At 34.9% G+C, this 15,184-nt stretch overlaps 5 protein-coding genes and 1 pseudogene across 6 annotated transcripts; 3 read left to right on the plus strand and 3 right to left on the minus strand.

Annotated features, from left to right (window-relative positions):
• Nucleotides 1–28: 28 nt before the first annotated feature.
• R13D11.3 (G_PROTEIN_RECEP_F1_2 domain-containing protein) lies at nt 29–1,886 on the plus strand (the record flags this gene model as incomplete). The annotated part of the gene is made up of 5 exons (NM_070930.2): nt 29–126; nt 191–422; nt 1,212–1,412; nt 1,462–1,714; nt 1,771–1,886. The coding sequence occupies 5 exons, from the start codon at nt 29–31 to the stop codon at nt 1,884–1,886; spliced, it is 900 nt and encodes a 299-aa protein (NP_503331.2).
• A 608-nt stretch (nt 1,887–2,494) lies between these two features.
• R13D11.1 (G_PROTEIN_RECEP_F1_2 domain-containing protein) lies at nt 2,495–3,746 on the plus strand (the record flags this gene model as incomplete). The annotated part of the gene is made up of 5 exons (NM_070931.2): nt 2,495–2,616; nt 2,667–2,898; nt 3,062–3,262; nt 3,309–3,564; nt 3,610–3,746. 5 exons carry the CDS (start codon nt 2,495–2,497, stop codon nt 3,744–3,746), a joined length of 948 nt encoding a protein of 315 aa, NP_503332.2.
• A 752-nt stretch (nt 3,747–4,498) lies between these two features.
• srx-32 (7TM GPCR serpentine receptor class x (Srx) domain-containing protein) lies at nt 4,499–5,742 on the minus strand (the record flags this gene model as incomplete). Its single annotated transcript, NM_070932.3, has 6 exons — nt 4,499–4,545; nt 4,596–4,645; nt 4,707–5,159; nt 5,290–5,436; nt 5,498–5,658; nt 5,704–5,742. 6 exons carry the CDS (start codon nt 5,740–5,742, stop codon nt 4,499–4,501), a joined length of 897 nt encoding a protein of 298 aa, NP_503333.3.
• Nucleotides 5,743–6,796: 1,054 nt separating this feature from the next.
• Nucleotides 6,797–8,035, minus strand: srx-31 (7TM GPCR serpentine receptor class x (Srx) domain-containing protein; the record flags this gene model as incomplete). Its single annotated transcript, NM_001028742.2, has 6 exons — nt 6,797–6,843; nt 6,891–6,940; nt 7,000–7,452; nt 7,583–7,729; nt 7,791–7,951; nt 7,997–8,035. 6 exons carry the CDS (start codon nt 8,033–8,035, stop codon nt 6,797–6,799), a joined length of 897 nt encoding a protein of 298 aa, NP_001023913.2.
• A 133-nt stretch (nt 8,036–8,168) lies between these two features.
• Nucleotides 8,169–9,985, minus strand: srx-30 (annotated as a pseudogene). The gene is made up of 4 exons: nt 9,947–9,985; nt 9,734–9,894; nt 8,620–8,766; nt 8,169–8,493 (listed from the first exon to the last, which is right to left on the minus strand). Coding segments are annotated over exons 1-4 (672 nt in total).
• Nucleotides 9,986–11,409: 1,424 nt separating this feature from the next.
• Nucleotides 11,410–13,869, plus strand: F41H8.2 (G_PROTEIN_RECEP_F1_2 domain-containing protein). The gene is made up of 5 exons (NM_070934.3): nt 11,410–11,545; nt 12,013–12,244; nt 13,089–13,289; nt 13,331–13,595; nt 13,647–13,869. The coding sequence occupies exons 1-5, from the start codon at nt 11,424–11,426 to the stop codon at nt 13,772–13,774; spliced, it is 948 nt and encodes a 315-aa protein (NP_503335.2). The 5' UTR covers nt 11,410–11,423; the 3' UTR covers nt 13,775–13,869.
• The last annotated feature ends 1,315 nt before the right edge of the window (nt 13,870–15,184 follow it).

Raw genomic sequence — 15,184 nt, forward strand, 5'->3', positions numbered from 1 at the left:
AACAACAGTACAGCGTCACCTTGGCAAAATGTCAAATGATATATCTCTTGGAGTTGATATTTTCATTTTGACACTGGAACTTATTTGTTCAAGTATCAATGGGTGCATTCTGTTCTTTTTTATTTCGTAAGAATTTTTAAAAAACAATGATTGTAATTTTCCATCTCAAAAATCTCCAATTTTTTTCCAGAAAGCAGGGCCTCCGAAATAATAAACATATCAAATTACTGATTTTCTTATCAGTGGGAGATTTTCTTCTCGCAATTTGTGAGATACCATATATCAGTTACATGGTGATAAATTGGAGAGAAACGATAATTGATTATGATCCCTTGTATATTATGGTCACAGCTCAGCCGTTACCATTGCAACTGAAAATTTCAGCAACGGTTACTGTAGGGATAGCTTTGAGCAGGAATATCGTGAGTTACTCTATTAGAAAAATATGTAAAATTAGGTTTGTATCTGATATTCTTATCAGGGATGGGCGGCAATCGCCGTTCGGCAAATTGATTAGTCGACAAATTCGGCAAATCGGCAAATTGCCGGTTTGCCGATTTGCCGGAAATTTTTAATTCCGGCATATTGCCGACTTGCCGATTTGCCGGATACCAGATTTGCCGGAAATGTTAAGAGGGATTTTTTACAAGACGGAAGCACTTAAAACTGTCCATTTTTTAAATTTTTTTCCGTTTTTTTACATATTTTCATAGAATATGCGTACTTCTCGAAATAGATATAGGAAAATTCATATGATGCGTTTAATTTTGCCATTTGAAATTGAAATTCCAAAAAATAAGTGCAAAACCACAATTTGCCGAAAAATTTCGGCAAATCGGCAATTTGCCGGTGTGCCGGAAATTTTCAATTCCGCCAATTCGCCGATTTGCCGATTTACCGGAAAAAATTGTTTGCCGCCCACCCCTGAATTCTTATTTAAAACCATGGAAGTTACGGCCAATATCTCACCGTATAAATTTATCGGTTTTCGCAACTTTCGACAGAGCAGCCGACACTTTCCGGGACTCTATTGAGGCGAGTAACGCGGCTCACACATTTTTGCCGATTAGTGTCCTGTTTTACTCTGAAACCGACACCTTGCGGGCTCAACTAGACTACAATTTCCTGCCTGAGTTGACTGCTTGGGGCTTCTAGCGAATAAATGCAATTTTTACATTTAAACAATCAATACATAGCTAATAATTTTCTAGGCACTGTTCTTCCCTGCATTTTACCGCCGAATGGACCAAGAGCTCCACTCGAACGCAGTTATTGCAGCTGCCCTAATTTTTGCGATCTTTGATGACTTCTTATATTGGTACACAACTACTATTGAGCATCATATCAATTGTGGAACTATAGGGTGTTTTGTGAGTGATCAATTTCGGTACTACTGGGGAATATCCAATATGGTACACTTTACTAGGCTAGAACAAAATCCAAGAATAACTTTTTTCCCAGGTCCTGGGATTCATAGCAGTCTTCCTATCGATAACGATTTTTTGGAAATTGAATTTGGTCTCAAAGGATCGTGATTCCATCCAACAAGCCAGTTGTAAATACGCCAAAGCAAATCGCATCTCAACTGGAATCCTTGTATCATCTTTACTATTTCTCACAATACCAAGTATCGGAGTAGGTATAGTTGAGCTCTCAGGATTCTCAATTTTCAAGCTAGTTGGGCCATTTTACTCAGCCTGTTTGCTTGTCAGTGGTGGGTCAATAATTTTGGGATTTTTTTTAAAATAAAATGAAAACTGAATTCTTCAGGTTGTTGCAATGGGATCATTTTCATAACTGGTAACTGGGATAGCATTCACCCAAAACCTACAACATCGTCTATTCTAGTTACAAGAATTGCCCCAATTGATTCAGGACATAGCTAAAGCTCGAAGTATTTGAACTTGGTTATTGATAATTTTTAAACTATTTCATTTTTTAAAATAAATAAAAGCTCAACAAAATCCCAATCATTTTTAATAGGCAAAAAATCGGCCACCAGATTGTCAGTTCCTTGTTCAAAAAACCATTCACCAACTATTTTCAATTATCTGCAATTTTTCCACAATTCCACAACAGACCAGACACTGTTTTTCAATCAGATTTTCCCACAGATTTCTATCTGATTTTCAGAAAAACAGGAAGGGTTTCGTCTGAATCAGAAGACGGCGTTTTCAGTTGAATTACCTTGGTTTTAGCTTCTAGCTCAATGAGCAACTGGTTCTTCGTGTGGTTTTAAGTTTGAATTGACGATATCAGTGGTTGTATCAAAATGACAAAGCTCAAAAAAGGAGATCATATTAACGAATAAAAATTTTTTCAAAGTTAAAATAACTTCAAAATTAAAAAAAATTTTTGTCTACATTCATTACCCTTTTGTTTTGATTTTGTCTAGCTAGACAACCATATCCTTTCTTATTATCAGAACTATTCTTATCCCAGCCAAAACATATAAAAAGTCTGAAAACTTTCAGCCTAAGACCTAGATCTCAAAATGGCGCCAAAACAGTTGGGCGCCCTTTCAAATGACATAACCTTGGGAGTTTACATATTTATTTTAACGTTTCAAGGCCTGTGCTCAGCGATCAATGGATATATTCTTTACCTGTTCATAATGTGAGTTTTTATCGAAAATAAAAAAAAAACTTAAAATTTGACATCAACAGGAGGCGAGACCTGCAAAAGAACAAGCACATGAGGTTGGTAATATTTCTGTCGCTCGGAGATTTTTTGCTAGCTATCGGTGAACTACCCTATATCATTTACATGACAATCAACTGGAGTCATACACTAATTGACTATGATCCTATGTATATTATGGTCACAGCTCAACCATTGCCATTGCAATTGAAAATTTCGGCGACAGTTACTGTGGGGATAGCGTTGAGCAGGAATATTGTAAGTTTCTATAACAAAACCAGCCACGAAAACTACGGCCGACATTTCACTGTTTTCAATTTTCAACAGAGCAGCCGACGCTTTGCAGGTCGGCTGAGTGAGGCGGCTACCTGTTAGTGTGCGCCTCACTCAGCAGCCGACAACTCTAGTGTTCCACTTTCAGGCCCTATTCTTCCCTTCACTATTCCGCCGAATGGATCTTGGGGATTTTTCCAATGGAGTCATCCTGGTCGCAATTATCTTTGCACTTTTTGATGATTTCTTGTACTGGTACACTACTACAATCGAGCATCATTTGAATTGCGGAACTATCGGATGTTTTGTCAGCGATCGATTCAGATACTACTGGGGGATTTCTAATATGGTAGGCACTGCTAGAAACTAGCCGAGCTGAAGTTCGCATCTCACAGATTCTTGGTTTCATGGCAGTTGCTCTTTCAATCACAATCTTCTGGAAACTTCAAATGGTGTCGAAGAAGAAAAGCTCAGATCCTGGAGGATCCAAGAGCAAGTACGCTAAAGCAAATCGCACATCAACTGGAATTCTCATGTCTTCTTTGCTGTTTATCACGGTGCCAAGTGTTTGCGTGGGCGTTGTGGAGCTCACAGGATTTTCAATTTTCAAGCTAATCGGCCCATTTTACTCGGCCTGCTTGCTAGTCAGTGGTGGGTTTGTCAAGCAAACTTTATAAATTTTTGTAAACTATTCAGGTTGTTGCAATGGAATTATTTTTATTAGTAGTAACTGGGACAATGTGAAACTGAAAAAGCCAAAAACATCAGTCATCATGGTTACCAGGGCGTCAATAGTACCGTCAATGGCGAATTCGGGTGGTGGCTGGAATTGAAGAATTCAATTTAATGAGTGCATTTTGCTAATTTTACTTACATAATCCGTATACTTTTGAATAAAAAAATATTGTAGGACTACTGTAGATTTAGAAAAAAAAATTGAATTTTTGCTTTTGGAAGGGATAGCGGAGGGTTAGAGTCGGGGTGAAAAGTGTTACTGTAGGGGTACTGTAGTGATACTGTAGGAATAATGTAGTAGTGCTTTAGGAGTACTATAGTAGTACTGTAAGGGTACTGTAGGAGTACAACAGGATTATTGTAGGGGTACTGTAGGATAACTTTGATGATGCTGTGATGAATTTTTTAAAGTTACAGAAATCTTCCGGAAAATTTGAATTCTGAAAATTTCTGGGAAATTTTGAAAGTTTTTAGAAATTTCTAGAACCCCATCAAAGGTTTGTGGAACTAAATAGACGAGAAAACTTAGGAAATGTCAGAGAAATCGTTATAAAAAATTAGACTCTTCTGTAGAATTCAAGAAAATTCATTTAAAAAATAATACATTGAGTTTACAATTTGAATGTTTAACCGAGATTTTGGAAAACAAAAAAAATAATGTGCACAAAACAACTCAAAAATTCTGAATTCGCGCGCAATCAACTACGTCGATTAATCAGCGACGCAGGCTCCGCCCTCTCCAAAACGCTCATTGGTTGTCCCATCATGTCTAGTTGGGAACTGTGACATTTCCAAGATGGTCACAATAATTATGCATGAATTTCTGGAACCGCAAGGCCTCAGTTAAACTTCAAATCCCCGAGGATCTTCGAACAACTGCGAAAATTTCTTGCGATTCTAAAATTTGTCATATTATAGTTTGAAAACTCTAATGAGCACGAGCTTACCTTTCTTGAAGATAGTTCGCAATTCTTGATTTGAAACCATTATTATTCCTCTGCAAAAATTGAACATTTTAATTTTTTTTCAAATTATTCAAATAAATATAAATGTCTCACCCTTCTGAAGCGTGCATAAACGCCCACAAAGTTGCAATAAAAAATTGTGCAACAAGCCAATCTTCGTCAATCATTGGCGCAAAAAAATAATAAGCAATTTGGCCCAGAAAAATCGATAGTCCCTGGCAGCACGCCTGTCTCACGAAATTCCATTCTCGCTTCCGTAGGACGTTGGAAACTTCCATGCCAGCTGCATTAATCAGAGCTCTTGATAGCTTTCTTCCTTTGTAGGCCGTTACGAGGTTCATAAACAGAGTTAGAATTATAAGCCCAGTATTGAAAATAAAGTCAGAGAACCAGGTTAGGGTTGCACAGAATTCTGAATTCTCAAACTCAAATGTCCAAGTTTGAGTGTCGTAGAAAAAGAAACATTTCGATATTTCATACCAGCATGTGCAAAAAGCGATGGAAAACACCCACAAATAATTTCTCAGCACCATTGTGTTTGTTTTGCTGGAATATAAGTTTTTGAATCAATTTTAAACACCTGCGCAAGTTGAAAGTTCGCCGACCAATCAACGCTATTAGTCACGCCCCTTGCGGCTCGCTGATTGGTTGGCGCCTTTTTCATTATGAACTGTACCTGAAAATGCGTTCATATCTATGCTGAATGTACATAGCGCAAAATCGGTTCATTGCGATCGTTAGGTGGGATAAATTTGAAATCTCGTATACAATCATAGAGAGCGTTCCAAAATGATTGGAAATACTGATAAGGAGCACAGAAGAGCTGAAAAAGTGCGCTCTATTGATAAATTTTAACTGTAATATAGGTCATAGGGCTTCTCTACCTGACTTGCGTTGGAAAAACGAACACCAAAAATATGGAGCACATCATTATATTACAGATTGCTTGGTTTTTCGTGATAATTCCAAAAGACCCATTCATCGATACAGTTTTACGAATGGACATGACCAACACTATATTAACTAGAATACCGAAACTAGATATCTGGAAAAATTCAGATGCTCAGTAGTTTATCATGCTTAAACTCACTAAAAACGTGATCACAGCAGCCGAAAATTGCTGGTACATGTAGTAAAGGTTTTTAGGTTTTTTAACGGGATTACGTCAAATATACAGTTTGAGAATGAATCGAGTAAGTGTGGCAACGTAGACAATTGTTATAGATTCTTTTGACCAAAAAACCTTAAGGAAATTAAAGTTGTTATGTTACATACTATGAGCATCCGGTGTTTGCGGGGGAATTATACTCCACTGTCAGGCTAATTGGTAAATAATTCAGATTTCTTAGTTTTGCCTAGAAAGCAGATGAAAAAACAAGGAATAAAATGTAACATCGTATTTGCCAGAAAATATTTTGGTTCCGGCAATATATTAACAGGGTATGCAAGTTATAAAAAATGGCTGATAATTTTTTCTGTTCATACCAGCATTTTTTTTAATCATTCGACCACCATTCAATTTTCGCAATTTTCCCAAAAATTTCCAAAAGTTTCTCAACTTTTTTCGGACTTTATTAAACCTATGTAGTACTATGGGAGTACCGTGAGATGGCTGATCAATTTAATTATTTTGTTAATTTAACTTATTCTGTATGCCTCTTAAAAAATACTGTAGGACTACTGTAGATTTAGAAAAAAAGAGTTTTTGCTAATTGAAGGGTTGGCGAGGACTGGAGGAATACTGAAGTTTCAGAAACAATCAGTTTTTTATTTGGAAGGGGTTGGTGGGTTGAGGTTATTGGGGTGGTAGTGTAGGGTACTGTAGGGGTACTGTACGACAGTTCGAGAAAGTTTGAAGAAAAAGTTTCGAAATGTTGAGAAACCTCTAGATAGTCTTATAGAAATTTCTGGAAAGTTTTAGAACATTCTTCAATATTCCCAAAATTTTGTGGATTTTTGAAATGTTCTAATATGTTCTGGAATAGTCTGGAAAGTTCAGAAAAACCTATTTTGAAACATTTTAACAACTAGAAGTTTTGGCAAAATTCATGAAAATTTATTACAATAGTGAACATTAAATTGACGATTTCGAATTCGCGGGCACGTCGGCCAATCAGCGACGCAGGTCAAGTCTTTTGTAATGCGCTGATTGGTTGTCACCCTCTTATTCCGTAAATGAAACTTTAAAATCCCGATGATCGTCGAACAACCGCAAAAATTTCCTGCGATTCTGAAATTTGCCTTATACTTCGAAAACTCTAATGAACATAAGCTTACCTTTCTTGAAGATAGTTCGCAATTCTTGATTTGATACCATTATTATTCCTCTGCAAAAATTCAAAATCTTTTTCTTTGTTTTTCATTTCAAATTTTAAAAATTTCGTACCCTTCTGAGGCGTGCATAAACGCCCATAATGTTGCGATAAAAAAATGTGCAACAAGCCAATCTTCGTCAATCATCGGCGCGAAAAAATAACAAGCAAGTTGACCCACGAAAATCGATAGTCCCTGACAGCACGCCTGTCTCACGAAATTCCATTCTCGCTTCCGTAGGACGTTGGAAACTTCCATGCCAGCTGCATTAATCAGAGCTCTTGATAGCTTTCTTCCTTTGTAGGCCGTTACGAGGTTCATAAACAGAGTTAGAATTATAAGCCCAGTATTGAAAATAAAGTCAGAGAACCAGGTTAGGGTTGCACAGAATTCTGAATTCTCAAACTCAAATGTCCAAGTTTGAGTGTCGTAGAAAAAGAAACATTTCGATATTTCATACCAGCATGTGCAAAAAGCGATGGAAAACACCCACAAATAATTTCTCAGCACCATTGTGTTTGTTTTGCTGGAATATAAGTTTTTGAATCAATTTTAAACACCTGCGCAAGTTGAAAGTTCGCCGACCAATCAACGCTATTAGTCACGCCCCTTGCGGCTCGCTGATTGGTTGGCGCCTTTTTCATTATGAACTGTACCTGAAAATGCGTTCATATCTATGCTGAATGTACATAGCGCAAAATCGGTTCATTGCGATCGTTAGGTGGGATAAATTTGAAATCTCGTATACAATCATAGAGAGCGTTCCAAAATGATTGGAAATACTGATAAGGAGCACAGAAGAGCTGAAAAAGTGCGCTCTATTGATAAATTTTAACTGTAATATAGGTCATAGGGCTTCTCTACCTGACTTGCGTTGGAAAAACGAACACCAAAAATATGGAGCACATCATTATATTACAGATTGCTTGGTTTTTCGTGATAATTCCAAAAGACCCATTCATCGATACAGTTTTACGAATGGACATGACCAACACTATATTAACTAGAATACCGAAACTAGATATCTGGAAAAATTCAGATGCTCAGTAGTTTATCATGCTTAAACTCACTAAAAACGTGATCACAGCAGCCGAAAATTGCTGGTACATGTAGTAAAGGTTTTTAGGTTTTTTAACGGGATTACGTCAAATATACAGTTTGAGAATGAATCGAGTAAGTGTGGCAACGTAGACAATTGTTATAGATTCTTTTGACCAAAAAACCTTAAGGAAATTAAAGTTGTCACGCCTGTCTCACAAAATTCCATTCTCGCTTCCGTAGGACATTGGAAACTTCCATGCCAGCTGCATTAATAAGAGCTCTCGACAGTTTTCGCCCTTTGTAAGCCGTTACGAGATTCACCAAGAGAGTTAATAAACCAAGCCCGATATTGAAAATAAAATCGGAATACCAGGTTACGGTAGCACAAAAATCTGAACTGTCAAACTCAAATGTCCAAGTTCGAGGGTCGTAGAAAAAGAAGCATTTTGATATTTCATACCAGCACGAGCAAAAAACTATGGAAAATACCCACAAATAATTTCTCAGCGCCATTGTGTTTGGTTTGCTGGAATAAAAGATTTTTTGACCAACTTGAAATAAATTCCCGCGCATGCGCAAAAACCAATCAACGCTATTCTACACACCCCTCGCGGCTCACTGATTGGTTGGCGCAGTTTTTTTTTAAATATACCTGAAAATGCGCTCATATCGGTGCTGAATGTACATGGCACAAAATCGGTTCATTGCAATCGTTAAGTGGGATAGATTTGAAATCACATATATAATCAAGGAGAACGTTCCAAAATGATTGGAAATACTGATGAGAAGCAAAGATGAGCTGAAAAAAGCACGAATTTGTATTCTGCAGCTCGGCGTTTTAAAGGTGGAGTAGCGCCAGTGGGGAAATTGCTTTAAAACACGCCTATGGTACCACAATGACCAAATGTCATAGTAAAAAATTAAAAAAATTTTTCTAAATTTTATATGATTTTTTGAAAATTGAAAAAAATCTCAGTTTGCGTCGAACTTATTTGAACCTCCCGCCAAGTGATTTTAGCGATGGAGCGCGCTTGCTCGTTTTCATTTTTATTTTTTATTATTTTCCACCGATTTTTCATGTTTTTAGTGTATTTTTACAAGAAATTTGAAGAAGAAGTCAAGAAAAATGCGAAATATCGATTAAAAATCAACATTACAGGCGTAAATCTGTGAATTCAACTATTTCCACGTGGTGTCAGAATGTCTCACTGCGGTTTGATCTACGAAAAATGCGGGAATTTTTCGCCCAAAAAATGTGACGTCAGCACTCTCTGAACCATGCAAAATCAGTTGAGATCTCTGCGTCTCCTTTCCCGCATTTTTCGAAGATCAAAGCGAAATGGGACTTTCTGACTCCACGTGTATTTCAGGGTCCACATCGTTTTAAAAGTGCTATTTCTTTCTTTTTATGCCTTAATTTTGATTTTTAATCGATATTTCGCATGTTTCTTGACTTTTTCTTCAAATTTCTTGTAAAAATACACTAAAAACATGAAAAATCGGTGGAAAATAATAAAAAAGCGCGCTCCATCGAACAAATCCAATTGGCGGTAATTCAAATAGGAATTAGGCAAAAACTGAGATTTTTTTCAATTTTCAAAAATCATATAGAATTTAGAAAAATGTTTTGAATTTTTTTATCACGATATTTGGTCATTGAGGTACCATAGGCGTGTTTTAAAGCAATTTCCCCACTGGCGCTACTCCACCTTTAATTTTTTGAACAACTAAACGCGTATTCAAAATAGCCATAAATCAGACTCTACCTGAGTTGCGTCGGAAAAACAAATACCAAAAATATAGTGCATATCATGATATTGCAAATCGCCTGATTCTTGGTAATTATTCCAAAAGATCCATTCATTGATACAGTTTTACGAATGGACATCACCAATACCAGATTAAATAAGATGCCCAAACTGGACACCTGAAAATATTTAGATTTAATTTTCAAAAGTTTTACTCGCCCTGAAACTCACGAAAAACGTGATAAGAGCAGCCGAAATTTGCTGGTACATTGTACAATAGTTAAATATACAGCATGAGCAAAATACGAGAAATTGTGGTAGTGTAGGCACCTGTTATAGCTTCTTGACCAAAAAATCTTACGGAAATTAAAGTTGTCACGTTACATACTATGAGCATCCGGTGTGTTGCGTAGAAAATTATAGTACACTGTTCAGCTAGTTGGTAAATAATCTAGATAGGGCAGTCATACCTAGAATGCGAATGAAAAAACACGGAATAAAACGTAATATTGTATTTGCCAAAATAGTTTTGGTTCCGGGAGCATTTGAAAATGGTTTCCAATTTATGAAAATATGTCTAATAAGTTGTACTGTTAGTACCAGTACCAGTTTTCAATCATTTAACCTTCATTCAATTTTTAATATTTTCCTATATATGTAGAACTTTTTTGAATGTTCCAAAAGTTTCTAGAACATTCTAGAATTTTATAGAATTTTTCAAAAGTTTCCTGAAATTTTGAGAAAATTTCCGAAAGTTTTACGATTTTTTTCCTGGAATTGCCAAGAAACTTTGTTTTTTTTCTAGAAAAACTCGAATTTCTAGAATTTTCTAGAAGTTCTAGAAATGATTTGTTTACAATATACAGTATTTCTACAGTACTCTTACAGTACCCATACAGTACTCCCTTAGAACCTCACTTTTCCAAAACTACAGTAACCTTACAGTATCATTACAGTACCACCACAATACCACCACAGCGTCCATACAGTACTACTACAGTACCCATAAAGTAACCATACAATATTCTGACGCTATTTTTCCATTAACCCCAAACCAATATCCCCTTGAAAGACAAAACTTAACTTTTCAAAAAATTCAAAAAATCCTACAGTACTTCAACAATAATTTATTTGTATTTCCAATTTCTATTACGGCAAACAATTTTTGGAATGCTGCCAGAGTTTTCTTTGCCTTCGCAGCTGAAAAAGTCTGAAAAACAGAACAACAACACAAAATCGTAGACATTTTTTCCCAGATTCTGAAAAATTATACCGAAAAACACAGGCACCCAAAACACAAATGATCAGCTGCCGTCGTTGGGATTTTCCAATTTTTTCAAAAATCTTAGTCATTCTCTCACCGGTTGTTCTTTGATTTTCACGGTTACCTAGTGGATTCCCGATGAGCACTGAAGCTTGAAAGTGTGTCATGTATTCTGTTTTGAGTCTGTGTTTCATGTCTCGAGATAGGAGTACTAAGAAATGAGTTCTGACATAAGAACATCATGGTTTGTTGAGCTGGGCTAAAATCAAATTTTTGGGTTACCTCGAGCTTTCAAGTCAGAAAATCAAATTTTCTTCACATTTTAATCAAGAATTTTTTCGAATTTACTCCTGTAGATTTCGGAGTTATTTTCTCTCTTACTTTATTTCTCCTTGCTAATAAATTTTAAAAAAATTTTTTTTTCCAGATACCTAAGTTTCTAAAATGCCCCAAAAGCAACTTGGCGCTCTATCCAATGATATCACCTTGGGTGTGGATATTTTTATTTTAACTTTTCAAGGATTTTGCTCTTTTATCAATGGATATATTATTTTTCTGTTTTTGACGTAAGCCCTCTATTCAAAAAATCATTTAACGGGAATTCAAATTTGTCTAGAAACATTTTTGCGGGAATTTAAATTTCTCTCAAAAAATTTTTTAGTGGGAATTCAAATTTTTCTCGAAAAAGTATTAGCGGGAATTCAAATTTCTTTAAAAAATTTTTAGCGGGAATTCAAATTTCTCTCAAAAAAAAAAGTTGGCGGGACTTCAAATTTCTCCCAAAAAAATTTTTTAGTGGGAATTCAAATTTCTCTCGAAAAAAAATTGGCGGAATTCAATTTTCTCCAGAAAAAATGTTAGCGGAAATTCAAATTTCTTCAGAAAAAAGTATTAGCGGGAATTTAAATTTCTTTCGAAAAGATTTAGCGGGAATTCAAATTTCTTCAGAAAATGTTTTTTGCGGTAGTTCAAATTTCTCTCAAAAAATGATTTATCGGGAATTCAAATCTTTAAAAATTCAATTTTTTTCCAGAAGACCAGATCTCCGAAAAAACAAGCACATGAGGCTGGTAGTATTTCTATCACTGGGAGATTTTTTGGTAGCTATTGGTGAGCTCCCGTATATTGCTTACATGGTGATCAATTGGGGGCAAGATCTACTCGACTATGATCCGTGGTACATCATGATAACAGCTCAGCCGTTGCCATTGCAGCTGAAAATTTCAGCCACAATTACTGTAGGAATTGCGTTGAGCAGAAATATTGTGAGTTTGTTTGTTCTGTCAGAAATTATGTGTGACGTCATAAATAAACGAATAAACCTGCAATCAGCGTTTTTCTATAAAAAATTTGGAAATTTTATCTGTTTTATTTTTGCATTGCCATGCAAAGTGTATCCGTGCACTGCTCTGTTAATTTTTTTTTTGGAAATTTTTTAACACTTTATCGTAAAAAGCTACTTTTTAAAGTAAAATATATGAATTGAAAACTACAGTAACCCTACTAGTGGCAAGACCCAAACTTCCAGAAAACCAAGAAATGACAGTTTCAAATTTTGAAGAAGCTGTACTCAGCTCATCGAGACCTTACCAAAATTTGAATTTTTTTAAACTCAATTTTGGATTACGAATTGAAAAATAGCTTAGTGAGAGCTCTTCCTGCCGTTTTGGGTTTCGCCACGAAAACTACAGTAACCCGATGTTTGCGGTGGTGCCCAAAGTGCCTGGAACCTAGTCATGATTATGTATATTAAGTTAGATGAAAATTTTGACACCGACCACCTACAGTACCCTACTATACCCCAAAATGTTAATTGGCCAATTGAGAATTTTTTCGCGATTTTCTTTTTTTTAGCAAGTTAAATCGGTTGTTTCCTGTGTTTTTTGTAACTTGGTTAAAAACGTCAAATTCCAAATGAAAAATTGGAAAAAAATCCTAAAAATTTGCCGAAAAAACGTTAGAACTGTTTTTTTGCGAATTTGAAAAAATCATAAAAAAATCACAAAATTTAAATATACTTTTTTTCAGTCATTACGATCTATTTTGCATTATTCAAAATAGAAAAATCCACAAAGAAAATATCTAGAAATTAATAATTTCCTGTTTCAGGCGCTATTCTTTCCATCAATTTTTCGAAGAATGGATCTCGGGTATTATTCGAATTGTGTTATTCTTATAGCCGTTCTTTGTGCAATTTTCGACGATTTTTTGTACTGGCATACTACTACTATTGAGCACCATATAAACTGCGGAACTATTGGGTGTTTCGTGAGCGATCAATTTCGTTATTACTGGGGAATTTCTAATATGGTATGTAGTTTTTTGAAACTCTATCAATTTTTAACTCCTAGGTCCTGGGATTCATGGCTGTGGTGTTATCAATTACAATATTTTGGAAACTAAAAGTAGTTTCAAAAAATAAGTCCTCAGTGGCTAGCGCTGCCGGTTCAACATCTAACAAGTACGCTAAAGCTAACCGTACCTCAACTGGAATCCTAATGTCCTCATTATTATTCATAACGCTTCCAAGTGTTTGCGTGGGCGTTGTAGAGCTTTCAGGCTTTTCAATTTTCAAATTAATCGGACCATTTTACTCCGCATGTCTGATGGTTAGTGGTAAGTTATATTTTGAAATGTCACTGAATTTGTTAAAACTAAACTTTTTAGGATGCTGCAATGGAATTATATTTATAACTAGTAATTGGGAAAATGTACGGCCTAAAAAGAAAGTGTCATCTATAATTGTGAAGAAAATATCTACAGCTCATACGCAATCGGGATTAGCTTGGCATTAAGATTGAGCTCATCAAACTTTTTACGTGATATTTCTAGTTTTAATTTTATATGAATTTTATATATGTATTTAAGATTTATGAATAAAATATTAAAAAAGATTTTCTGGAATTCATTCGAAAACGAAAATAAATTTTTGAATGAAAATTTTATAAAATTCCAATATGATTTTCCGCACTTCTGTTATTTTTGAAACTAATTTGCTCAACGGTGCAGAAAATGGAATAAAAAGCTAGATTTTGGCTTTGAAAAGTCTAGTTTAAAATCCTGCCTAAACATTGAAGCAGAAAACATTTTTTTTCAAATAATAAATTTGAAACAAAAATTAAATGACAGAGCCAAATCCGGTATTAAAATTTTAAAAAATTATTTTGCCGGAAAAAATTGACACCTAAGAATTTGGATTAAAACAAGCAAAAACGGAGCTTAATTTTATAATTTATTGAATTTTGCAAAAAAAAAAAAATTAAATGTCAAATGTATTTTATGAGGCATTAAAAAACAATTTTTAAAAAGTAATCTCCCGAAAAATGAAAATTTTCCTTTTTCAAAATTTTTTTGGGCACACAAAAAGAGGTTTTTTGTACATTTGCCAATAATTATGAGAACGTTTAAAAATTTCGGGCAAGTTTAAAAAATTTTCCGCTGTTTTTTGATTTTCAACACAAATCATGGAATAAATCTTTCCAAAGATCTAGGAAATAAGATTTTCAGGCATAATTTCCGGTTCTTTCAATTTCACCTGTCAAAAAATTTTTAATTATAAAATATATCAATCAAAAAAATCATAAAGTAAAATTTAGTTTTACTAACTTTTTCGAATGCCTTAATTTTCGATACATTTTCGAAAATTGCAGAATTTTCTTTACGGCTTTTTGAAAAATATTGGGCTTTGCTGCAAATTTCATTTTGTATAATAATGTGTTACACCGAAAAATTCAAGCATATTTTGAACAAGAAAATCGTAGACCAAACTAATTCTCGGTCGATTTCCAATATAATGCTTTTTCCTGATTTTTACCGTTTTTCTTTTTTACTTTTATGGATTTTTAAGAATTTCTGGGAATTTGTGTTTCCTCCGCCCAGCCTAAGCCTGAGCCTGAGCCTGAGCCCGAGCCTAGCCTTAGTTTAATTCTAGGCTGATTCAAGTTTTTAACTATAGCTGAATTTTTGAACAGTTTTCTGATGATTGTTTTGAGACAACTTTTTTTCAAAATATAAAGCATTAAGGTTAACATTTTCAAGCAAATGTTCCTAAAAACAATTCCAATTTTTTTAATCTTTGAATTGTCAAATTTCTCGTCAATTTGTCCCAGACTCAGAAAACTCAGAAAGAACCCTGTTCACAGACAAGTGATAAGTTGACTTACTTAGAACAGAGCACTTGAAAATGAATTCTATAAACCGGTTGA

The sequence above is a fragment of the Caenorhabditis elegans genome, chromosome V (assembly GCF_000002985.6).
Source record: "Caenorhabditis elegans chromosome V".
Lineage (NCBI taxonomy): Eukaryota > Metazoa > Nematoda > Chromadorea > Rhabditida > Rhabditidae > Caenorhabditis > Caenorhabditis elegans.